Here is an 11,417-nt window from a genome sequence, read left to right on the forward strand (position 1 = left end):
TATTTATTTTGAGACAGAGTCTCACTCTGTCACCCAGGCTGGAGTGCCATGGCACAATCTTGGCTCGTTGCAACCTCTGCTTCCTGGGTTCAAGCGATTCTCCTGCCTCAGCCTCCTGAGTAGCTGGGATTACAGGCATATGCCACCATGCCCAGCTATTTTTTTTTGCACTTTTAGTAGAGACGGGGTTTCACCTTTTTGGCCAGGCTGGTTTTGAACTCCTGACCTCAAGTGATCCACCTGCCTCGGCCTCCCAGAGTGCTGGGATTGCAGGTGTGAGCCACCACTCCCGGCTGAGTCCTGGGTTTTTAACAGATGTTGAGGGGAAACAGGGACCATAGCCTTAGGCCTGAGCAGGGAGGTGAGTTGGAACTGTGTCCCTCTGCTTCTCAGCCCATAATCTAGGACTGTCAAAAAGCTATGTTCCTTGAATGCAAGAGTGGGCAGGAAAGGAAATCCTGCTGGTGATAGTACAGTGTGGTGTAGTTCTGTGGGGGAGGAGTTTGGTTTATGCTGTTTCTGCCGAAGACCTGCTGCACATCCCGTCCTCATAGGCCTTTGGTGTTTGCCATTAGACTACCCGTGATGTCCAGGAAACCCCAAATCTGGAAATAAAAAGTTACCCTTCACACAAAGAATCAAACTGCAAACTTATGGAAGGTGTTGCAATTTAGCCAAATCTCAATATAAAGCTCAGTTGTTACACAGCATACCGTGTGTTTGTGGAAGCCCTGTTTTAGAAGTATTCACTGACACCATTGTTCTGTTGGCCCTGCAGTGTACTGACTTAGTTGAGATTGGAGTCACGATGTTGAGACAGCATCAAGCAGGTGGGGTAGGCGTCTGCCCACGTGATTCAGTCTCACCAAACCTTAGGATTATCCTGTATCCAAAAGCCTCTGTCTCCATGTCACTAATTCCTATTCCTGGGATTCCTCTTGCATAAGGCTTTGTTCCCTGAAAACCCATCATCTACTGTATCATTTTTAGGTGAAAATTCACCTTTTTAAATAATGGAATTATAGCTTAGCTTCATTATTTATCCTGCCAGTGGGAGGAGCCAGGTACACACAAATTAATAAGAGGATTTATATAAATGAGTGTATTCTTGGAACAACTTCAGCCACTCCTTTTCTTCCTCCCCACCCCCAGCATGTTTTGAGTGCCTACTAGATGCCAGGCATTGTACTATCAGGAAGGATATGGGGATGACGAAAACATGTTCCTCCTGCCCTGGAATTCACATTTCAGCCAACCACTGAGTTTGCTCCTAGAACCCATCCCAATGCATTGGAGTGAATTTGAATCCATTGAATACTTCCTTCTGCAGAAACTGTTGATATCTTTTGGATTTCCGATGAGTTGTCTTCAGCTTTTGGAGAAAGACATGTTACCACAGCTGTGTATGTTACTGAGCATATGGAAACATTGGCTGGCTAGCAGGAAATGAGACATCATAGTTTTTCTTTTCTTTTCTTTCTTTCTTTTTTTTTTTTTTTTGAGACAGAGTCTTGCTCTGTTGCTTAAGCTGGATTGCAGTGGCATGATCTTGGCTCACTGCAACCTCCACCTCCCAGGTTCAAGCAATTCTCCTGGCTCAGCCTCCCAAGTAGCTGGGATTACAGGTGCCCGCCACCATGTCCGGCTAACTTTTTGTATTTTTAGTAGAGACAGGGTTTCGCCATGTTGGCCAGTGTGGTCTCAAACTCCTGACCTCAGTTGATCCACCCACCTCAGTCTCCCAAAGTGCTGAGATTACACGCTTGAGCCACCTCGCCCAGCCTGATATCACAGTTTTTAAAGCAAATAAATAGGTTAAATAATCAGAAGCTTTTTTCTATATAACTAATATATGGAATTTTTTTTTCCATATAACTTTTTTCCATATAACTAATTCCACCACTACAAATTTCTTTAGGATGACGTGAGGCATAAAGTTCATCTGAACACCTTTGGCTTCTTCAAGGATGGGTACATGGTGGTGAATGTCAGTAGCCTCTCATTGAATGAGCCTGAAGACAAGGATGTGACTGTAAGTGCCTGTTAATGAGATCCAAGGGTTTACTCTTTTTTTTTTTTTTTTTTAGACGGGGCCTTGCTCTGTTACCCAGGCTGGAGTGCAGGGGGGCAATCTTGGCTCACTGCAACCTCTGCCTCCCGGGTTCAAGCAGTTCTGTGCCTCAGCCTCCCAAGTAGCTGGGATTACAGGTGCCCACCACCATGACCGACTAATTTTTGTATTTTTAGTAGAGACGGGGTTCCACCATCTTGGCCACGCTGGTCTTGAACTCCTGACCTCGTGATCCACCTGCACTCGGCCTCCCAAAGTGCTTTTATTACAGGTGTGAGCCACCGTGCCCAGCCCAGGGGTTTACTCTTTTAGCTTAGGTGAGAGTCACCTTCCAACCTCAGTGCTTAAATATAAAATACCAGAATATGGAGATAATTACGCTTGTGAGTAGCAAATTATATATCAGGCATCAAATAATTTCTTTTAACACTTAAAATGTAATTCTGTAATAATTCTAGTAATTAGTGACTTGACTTGAGTGATTTTACTTAGCCTTTTACAAAATGAATGCTAGGAAAACTGAGAGGAAACCATGTTAGAAGTACCACTTTTCTGCTTTTGAGTAAGAAAAGTATGGACAATTGTGTAGATATTTACTTATACTCTTTTTACTCCCCATTAGATTGGATTTAGCCTAGACCGTACAAAGAATGATGGCTTTTCTTCTTACCTGGTGAGTATTAAATGTGTGACCTGTTTCATCTCTTCACTTGAGCCCAGGCCATTGAACGGGAACACCCTACTTCTTGCAGTGCCATTTTCATTTTTTTTTTGGAGTACAGTGACACAATCATAGCTCACTGCAACTTTGACCTCCCAGGCTTAAGTGATCCTCCTGCCTCAGTCCCCTGAGTAGCTGGGACTACCAGCATGTGCCACCACGCCTGCCTAATTTTTGTATTTTTAATAGAGACAGGGTTTCACATTTTCTTGGCCGTGTCTCGAACTCCTGGACTCAAGTGATCCACCCACCGTGGTCTCCCAAAGTGCTAGAATTGCAGGCGTGAACCACCACACCTGGCCACAGCGCCGTTTTCTTGAGGCGGTGGCTTCTTTGACTTCCAAGCATTTTTGAGAACCCACAATTGGTTTACTATTTTTTTTTTTTTAGACAGAGTCTCACTCTTGTTGCCGAGGCTGGAGTGCAATGGTGCGATCTCAGCTCACTGCAACCTCCGCCTTCCTGGTTCAGGTGATTCTCCTGCCTCATGCTCCTAAGTAGCTGGGATTACAGGCGGCCTGCCACCACACCTGGCTAATTTTTGTATTTTTAGCAGAGATGGAGTTTCACCATGTTGGCCAGGATGGTCTTGATCTCTGACCTCGTGATCCACCCGCCTCGGCCTCCCAAAGTGCTGGAATTACAGGCGTGAGCCACCACGCCCACTGGTTTACTACTTTGAATGGAATTTGAGCCACTCATTTGCTATGTTCCTGAACACTTTCTGTTCTTGTTCTAGTGTGAATGAATAAGATGATGTACAATTGACTCTTCCTTTCTCAGGATGAAGATGTGAATTACTGTATTTTAAAGAAACAGTCTGTCTCTGTCACCCTTCTAATCCTAGACATCTCCAGAAGTGAGTAAGTAATTCTAAAGTTCCTTCAGTTCAGTCCTAGAGTAGAATCGGGAAGAATTTAGTAGTATGCTAACATTCCTTGGGTGTCTGCCATGTGCCAAAGATGGTGCTGAGTGCCAGAGATTCAAGACAAGTCTAGGGAGACAGAGGGCCTGTTCTGGATGGGAGAGACAGAACGGCAGTACACGTGATCACAGCCAAACAGAAGTGGAAGGGAAGAAGAACTCATGAATTGTAGAAAGGAAGGAGAGGCTTCAGATAAGTGTTGGCCCAAGCAGCTTTCTAGTGAGTAACCTTTTACCAGATGAATAAGAAAAGCGTTCTAGGCAGAGGGCATAGTCTATGCAAAGGCAGAGTGGAAACAAGACTGGGTCCAAATAATGGCTTCTGCCACTCATCAGCCCTGTGACTCCGAGCCTCAGTGTGCTTACCTACTTCATGATGATAGTATCTGCCTCATGAGATCGTTGGTGAGGATTTCTGGCAATTCAGCCTCTTTAAAAATGTTGAACTTCGATGAATTATCAGACTTTGTGTTTTGGTTTTTTTTTTTTTTTTTTGAGATGGAGTCTCACTCTGTCGCCCAGGCTGGAGTGCAGTGGTGTGATCCCAGCTCACTGCAAGCTCCGCCTCCCGGGTTCACGCCATTGTCCTGCCTCAGCCTCCAGAGTAGCTGGGACTACAGGCACCCGCCGCTGTGCCTGGCTAATTTTTTTTTGTATTTTTAGTAGAGACGGGGTTTCACCATGTTTGCCAGGATGATCTCGATCTCCTGACCTAGTGATCCGCCCGCCTCGGCCTCCCAAAGTGCTGGGATTACACGTGTGAGCCACCACGCCCGGCCAGACTGTGTGTTTTTAAGTTCAGCATACTTCACCTGCCTACTTTGTAATTGCTGAGGGAGCCTTTAAGGTAGGAATCATGTGCTCCGACCTGCCTGTAAAGTAGACTCCTGGCAGCCCAGAAGAGGATGGATTTGAGATGAACAAGATTGGAGGTAAGAAGACTAATGAATGAGCTTCTAAAAAAAAAAAAATTGCTTTGTCATAAAACCATCGTAGACCCTAATTTTTAAAATATTCTCCGTGATAACCTCTGTTTTCATTTAAGAAAATTGATCTGACAGTCTCCTGTATTAGTTAGGCTACTTTTGGCAGCAAGCAACAAGAGATTTGACTTAGACTCTGGCATGAATAGTGAAGACATTGATTACCTCACCTATGTGCAGTAGGGCAGGCGAGAGACAAGCCTGCAGTGGCTTACTGATGTTAGGGACTCTGGTGCATTTCATCTCTCTGCTCTGCCATCCTGGGTGTTAGCTTCTTCCTCAGGCAGGTTTCCCAGCCATCACAAGGTGGCTCTGCTCTGTCTTTCATATCCAGCCAAGGGACAGAAAGCAGACTCCTCCCTCAGTTAGAATGAGAAGTGCTTGAATGTGCCAGCTTAGGTTGGGCATCCACTCAGGCATGGGAACTGTCACTGGCCCCTCCTGGGTGGGATGGGGTAAACAAAAGTGGGTCTCATGAGAAGGGGGAAGGGTGGAAATGGATATTAGATAGGCAGCTAACATTGCCACTGCCCTCTCGTGCTTCCCTGGATTTCACTTTATTTATTTATTTTTTGAGACAGGGTCTCGCTCTGTGGCCCAGGCTGAAGTGCAGTGGCACCATCTTGGCTCATTGCATCCTCCACCTCCCAGGTTCAAGCGATTCTCCTGCCTTAGCCTCCAAGTAGCTGGGATTACAGGCGCGTGCCAACAGGCCCGGCCAATTTTTTTTTGTAATTTTAGTAGAGACAGGGTTTCGCCATGTTGGCCAGGCTGTTCTTGAACTCCTGACCTCAAGTGACCTGCCTCAGCCTCCCAAAGTGCTGAGATTATAGACGTGAGCCACCATGCCCAGCCTGGATTTCACTCTGAAGTCTTACTGATGCTTTACGTTTTGTCTGTTTCGCTTGTGCACCAATTTGCTGAGCATTTTCACGATACTTAAGGAAAAAGATGTACCTCAGAATTGTGTGGTTGCTAAGATCTTAGGTTTAAGAGAGACTGCCTGGATCGTCATCCAGCTACTTCCTAGCTTGGTGCCCTTGGGCAAGTTATTTAACTTTTCTGAGCCTCGGTTTCGGTATCTGTAGAATGTGGGTAATAGAATCTGCATTGTAGAACATCATAAGGACTGCATGAGCTTGGCACAGGGCCTGCATGCAGCATGCTCAGTGGCCAGGAGCACTGCTTTGACCTTTTTTCCTTCTGTCTTATTTGAATGTAGGGTGAGAATAAAGTCTCCACCAGAAGCTGGTACCCAGTTACCAAAGATCGTCTTCAGCAGGGATGAGAAAGTCCTTGGTCAGAGCCAGGAGCCTAATGTTAACCCTGTTTCAGCAGGCAACCAGACTCAGAAGACACAAGGTAAACCGTAAGGTGGAAACTGGCTTTCAGTTTTCACTACCTGCTTTGTAGAAGCTTTTTTGTTCCTAAGTAAAAGTGAAACATGATCTGTTGTCGTCTTAGCATTATATTTTGGAAGTTACACAAAATGCATAAATGTTAAAGAAAATGTGGAAAATCTGAAGCAGATGGAAAACAACAGTCATTTCTCCTTATTCCCAGTGTTAGAATTTTAGTAATTTATGTTTTCTTTTAAGCTTATTTCATAAGTCTAGAACGTTTGATTTCTAAAATTCAGTGATGCTTATAATTATATATGCATACCTGATTAATTTTTAGCCCGTGTCATACCTATCATATATCCGTTGGGCGGATACTGTTATTTCCTCAACCTTTCCCCTTAAGGAGACACATTGCCATTTTTGTGTGATTATGAATATTGCTGCAGTGGACTTCTTTACTCATAGAACTCTCTTCATATAGTCCTGTTCTTTTTTTTTTTTTTGAGACGGAGACTCGCTCTGTCGCCCAGGCTGGAGTGCAGTGGCGTGATCTCAGCTCACTGCAAGCTCTGCCTCCCGGGTTCACGCCATTCTCCTGCCTCAGCCTCCCGAGTAGCTGGGACTACAGGCGCCCGCCACTGCGCCCGGCTAGTTTTTTGTATTTTAGTAGAGACAGGGTTTCACCGTGTTAGCCAGGAGGGTCTCGATCTCCTGACCTCGTGATCCGCCCGCCTCGGCCTCCCAAAGTGCTGGGATTACAGGCTTGAGCCACCGCGCCCGGCAGTCCTGTTCTTTATGATGGTTTTCAGAATTGCAGTTTCTAGTTCAAAAGATATGAACGCTTTTGAGAATATTGGTAGATATTTTTAAATTCCTTTCCAGGTGAGTTGTGTGGATTTATATTCTAATCAGAAATATGCAGGAATAGTGGACACGTTATCATGTCCTAGCCACGATGGGATATTTTCTTTTCAAAAAAAAAAAAATCCTGAAATGAAAGGCCAAAAAACGGTGATTTCCTGTTTATTTATTCTTTACTCTTGACTTCACAGCCCTGCTCACTTTTCCTCCATGTGTGACTTAACCAAATTTTATTCACCTTTTTTATTAACTGTCATGCGCTTCATCTGATGATTCATGTGAGCCTCTTTTTTTTTTTTTTTTTTTTTTTTTTTGATTACAGAGTCTCGCCTCTGTCGCCGCAGCGCTGGAGTGCCAGCTGCGCCAGATCTTCAGCTCACTGCAAGCTCCGCCCCTCCCAGGTTCACGCGCATTTCTCCTGCCCTCAGCCTCCCAAGCTAGCTGGACTACAGGCGCCTGCCACCTTCGCCCCAGCTAGTTTGGTTTCCTATTTTTTTTTTTTTTTTTTTTATTAGTATGAGACCAGCGTTTCACCGTGTTTAGCCAGGCATGTTCATGTGAGCCTCTTTAAAGATGAATTTATGTCAGGCTGCAGCTGCTCACGCCTGTAATCCCAGCCACTTTGGAGCCTTAAGTTGGGAGGACCGCTTGAGCTAGGAGTTTGGTACCAGCCTGGAGCAACATAGCAAGCCCTGCTCTCTGCAAAAATAAAAATAAAAAAAATTAGCCATTGTGTGGTGCGGGTGTCCTGCCTAGCTCGACCAGACTCCTTCGGAGACTGAAGACAGCGAGCGATTTGCGTTGAACGGTGACTGTGTCTAAGAGACATTGAACCTGTGATGCACTGCAGCCTGGATGACCGAAACAAGACCTGTCCTCTCGAAATAAATACATACATAGCCCCTTTTAAAAAAACCTTGTCTATACAAGCTTTGTTTCCTCAAAAAGAGCTGGCTTTGGTGGCTTCATGCCGTAATTCCCAGCTACTGTTGGAGGCCGAAAGGTGGGCGCCAGATTACCTTGAGTCAGGAGTTCAAGACCAGCCTGCCAACATGGTGAAACTCCATCTCTGCTAAAAATACAAAAATTAGCTGCGTGGCTTTCACACCTGCTAATCCAGCCACTGGTTCGCGCAGCCGGAAGTGGGCGCGATCACAAGGTCAGGAGACTTGAGACCATCCTGGTCAACCGGATGCGTGAAACCCGCATCTCTACTAAAAATACAAAAAAGTTACGCTGGCATGTGGCACGCTGGGCCTGTCTATTCCCAGCTGACTCAGGACGGCCCTGAGGCCCCAGGAGAATCGCCTTGGGACCAGGGAGACAGCAGGTTGCAGTGAGCTGAGAGCGCGGCCCACTGCAGCTCCGAGGCCTTGGGCGACAGGAGTGGAGGCCTCTGCTCTCAAAGAAAAAAAAAAAAAGAAAGGAAAGAAAGAAATTAGCGCGAGACGTGTGCGGCGCATTAGGGAGGCTGAGGCAAGAGAATTTCTTGAACCCAGGAGACAGAGGCTGCAGTGGGCCAAGATTGCGCCACTGCACTCCAGCCTAGGTGACAGAGTGAGAGCCTGTCTCAAAAACAACCACCACCACCGAAAACAACAACAACAACAAAAAAAAAAACAAAAAAAGAAGAGGTTGAATTGTCTAATTGGCTCACAGTTCTGCAGCCTATACAAAGCATGGCACCGGAATCTATTCCTGGTGAGGGCCTCAGGAAGCTTCCAATAATGGCAGAAGGCAAGAGGGAGCAGGCAGGTCACATGGTGAGAACAGGAGCAAGAGGGAGTGGGGAGGTGCCACACTCTTTTAAACAACCAGATCATGCCTGAACTTGGAGCAAGAACTCACTCATTACCACAAGGAGGGCACCAAGCCATTCATGAGGGATATGCCCTCGTGACTCAGATATCTCACCCTAGGACTCACATCCAACACTGGGGATTACCTTTCCACATGAGATTTGGAGGGGACAAACATCCAAACTATGTCACTCAGTCTGTCCAACTTGACTGCAGTTAAAAGCCATACAGAAAGGCTGCATTTGTGCGATGGTGTAGGTTAATGCCTGTGCACCATCTCCTTCTTGTTTAGGTTCTTTGTGCTCATATCACCGTTCTCTGGGAAGAAAATATTCTTTTCTTTCTTTTTATTCTCTTCCTGCGGGGAGCTTGAAGTCCATTCTTTCCCACAAAGAATATCTTTTTTTTTTTGTTTTGAGACGGAGTCTCACTCTGTCGCCCAGGCTGGAGTGCAGTGGCGCGATCTTGGCTCACTGCAAGCTCCACCTCCTGGGTTCACACCATTCTCCTGCCTCAGCCTCCCGAGTAGCTGGGACTACAGGCGCCCGCCACCGTGCAGATCTCCTGACCTCATGATCCGCCCACCTCAGCCTCCCAACGTGCTGGGATTACAGGCGTGAGCCACTGCGCCCAGCCCAAGAATATCTTAAGTGAAAACAAGAGATAGATGCCCACTCTGTTCCATGAAAGAAGCCATTAGCAATCTTCTTGCTGTAGGGGAGAAAGTATCATTATGCTAATAGTACTTGCTATTAACTTTTCAAGTGTGTAAATGTATCTCATGTTTTTCTTTTTGAGATGGAGTCTCGCTCTGTCACCCAGGCTGGAGTGCAGTGGTATGATCTCAGCTCACTGCAACCTACACCTTCTGGGTTCAAGGGATTCTCCTGTGTCAGCCTCCCGAGTAGCTGGGATTACAGGCATGCACCACCACACCTGGCTAATTTTGTATTTTAGTAGAGATGGGGTTCACCATGTTGGCCAGGCTGGTCTCAAGCTCCTGACCTCAGGTGATCCAACTGCCTCGGCCTCCCAAAGTGCTGGGATTACAGGCGTGAGCCACCTCTCCTGGCCTTTTTCTTAAAAATTATGTTTTCAAATGTGATTACTTAGAAAATTAGGAAAGGCATTCCATGTGGCCTCTCTGGCAATAACATATGCTAGAATATCCAGAAATGAATTCTGTTGTTACTATTATCAGTTACTAGATACCATTTATAATATAACAAGGTCTGATTTGCTGCCTCAACAGTACAATAATTATGTTTTGGGACCTGAGGAAATGGCAGTCCCCAAGATTATTTTGTTTAATTATTTGATATTAGACAAGCTGGAGTCTCATAAAATGATACTGTAATATATATATGTATCTGTAAGTTGAGTCATGCAGTGCTCTCTTTTGAATGTTTCTGCTTCTAGATGGTGGAAAGTCTAAAAGAAGTACAGTGGATTCAAAGGTAAGAACTAACCACACTTTTGTGCTCAGCTTTCCTGGATATGTGTGTACGTGTGTGTTGTATGCGTGTGTGTGTATATTGATATATATACATGCATGCATGCACAGACACATACATAAACAGTCGTCCCTTGGTGTCCACAGGGGATTGGTTACAGGAACCCTAGTGAGTATCAAAATCAGTGGATGCTCATGTCTCTTATATAAAATGGCATAGTACTTACACATAACCTACACACATCCTTCTGTGTACTTTAAGTCATCTCTGGAGTACTCGTGATACCTAATACAATGTAAACACTGTGTAAATAGTTGTGACACTGTGGTGGTTTTTTATTTGTGTTATTTATTACTATTACTTTTTATTCTTACTGTAAAAAATACTTTTGGTTGGCAGTTGGTTCAATCTGCAGATGTAGAACCTGCAATACAGAGATCTTATATGTGTGTGTGTGTGTGTGTGTATATGTATATATATGTATGTGTATATATGTATATATGTATATATACACATATACACACACACACACACGTCTCATCTACAGGGGCCAGATGCAGTGGGTCATGCCGTAATCCCAGCACATTGGGAGGCTGAGGTCAGGGGATCACAGCACTTTGGGAGGCTGAGGTCAGGAGTTCGAGACCAGCCTGGCCAACATGGTGAAACCCTGTCTCTACTAAAAATACAAAAGTTAGCTGGGCTTGGTGGTGCATTCTTGTAATCCCAGCTACTTGGGAGACTGAGGAAGGAGAATCACTTGAACGGGGGAGGCAGAGGCTGCAGTGAGCCAAGATCGCACTACTGCACTTCAGCCTGGGTGACAGAGTGAGACTGTCTCAAAAAAAGTTTAAAAAAATAAAAACAAAAAAAAATCTATGGGGAACTGTCTCCCATTTTGGGGGAGAGCATTGACATACTGAAACAATTTCAAAGGTAAATTGATTCCTGGCTAGGCATGGTGGCTTGTGCCTGTAATCCCAGCACTTTGGGAGGCTGAGGTGGGTGGATTGATTGAGCCCAGGAGTTCAAGACCAGCCTGGGTTACATGGTGAAACCTTGTCTCTACAAAAAAATAGAGAATTAGTGGGTGTGGTGGTATGCGCCTGTGGTCCCAGCTGCTCTGGAGGCTGAGGTGGAAGGATCACCTGAATCTGGGAGGCTGAGGCTACAGTGAGCTATGATTGTGCCACTTCACCCTAGCCTGGGTGACAGAGTGAGACCTTGTCTCAAAAAAAAAAAAAAAAAAAAAAAAAAAAAA

The 11,417-nt window shown here is 45.3% G+C and overlaps 1 protein-coding gene across 1 annotated transcript in view; it reads left to right on the forward strand.

Moving 5' to 3' along the window:
• Positions 1–11,417, forward strand: part of GPR107 (G protein-coupled receptor 107) — an 86,636-nt gene that overhangs the window by 18,392 nt on the left and 56,827 nt on the right. The window contains exons 2-6 of the mRNA XM_017848184.1: positions 1,919–2,032; positions 2,694–2,744; positions 3,576–3,655; positions 5,922–6,061; positions 10,122–10,159. Coding sequence (XP_017703673.1) covers positions 1,919–2,032; positions 2,694–2,744; positions 3,576–3,655; positions 5,922–6,061; positions 10,122–10,159 — 423 coding nt within the window. The remainder of the gene's footprint in view (positions 1–1,918; positions 2,033–2,693; positions 2,745–3,575; positions 3,656–5,921; positions 6,062–10,121; positions 10,160–11,417) is intronic.

This window comes from Rhinopithecus bieti, unplaced genomic scaffold (assembly GCF_001698545.2).
Source record: "Rhinopithecus bieti isolate Rb0 unplaced genomic scaffold, ASM169854v2 scaffold_29388, whole genome shotgun sequence".
Taxonomy (NCBI): Eukaryota; Metazoa; Chordata; class Mammalia; order Primates; family Cercopithecidae; genus Rhinopithecus; species Rhinopithecus bieti.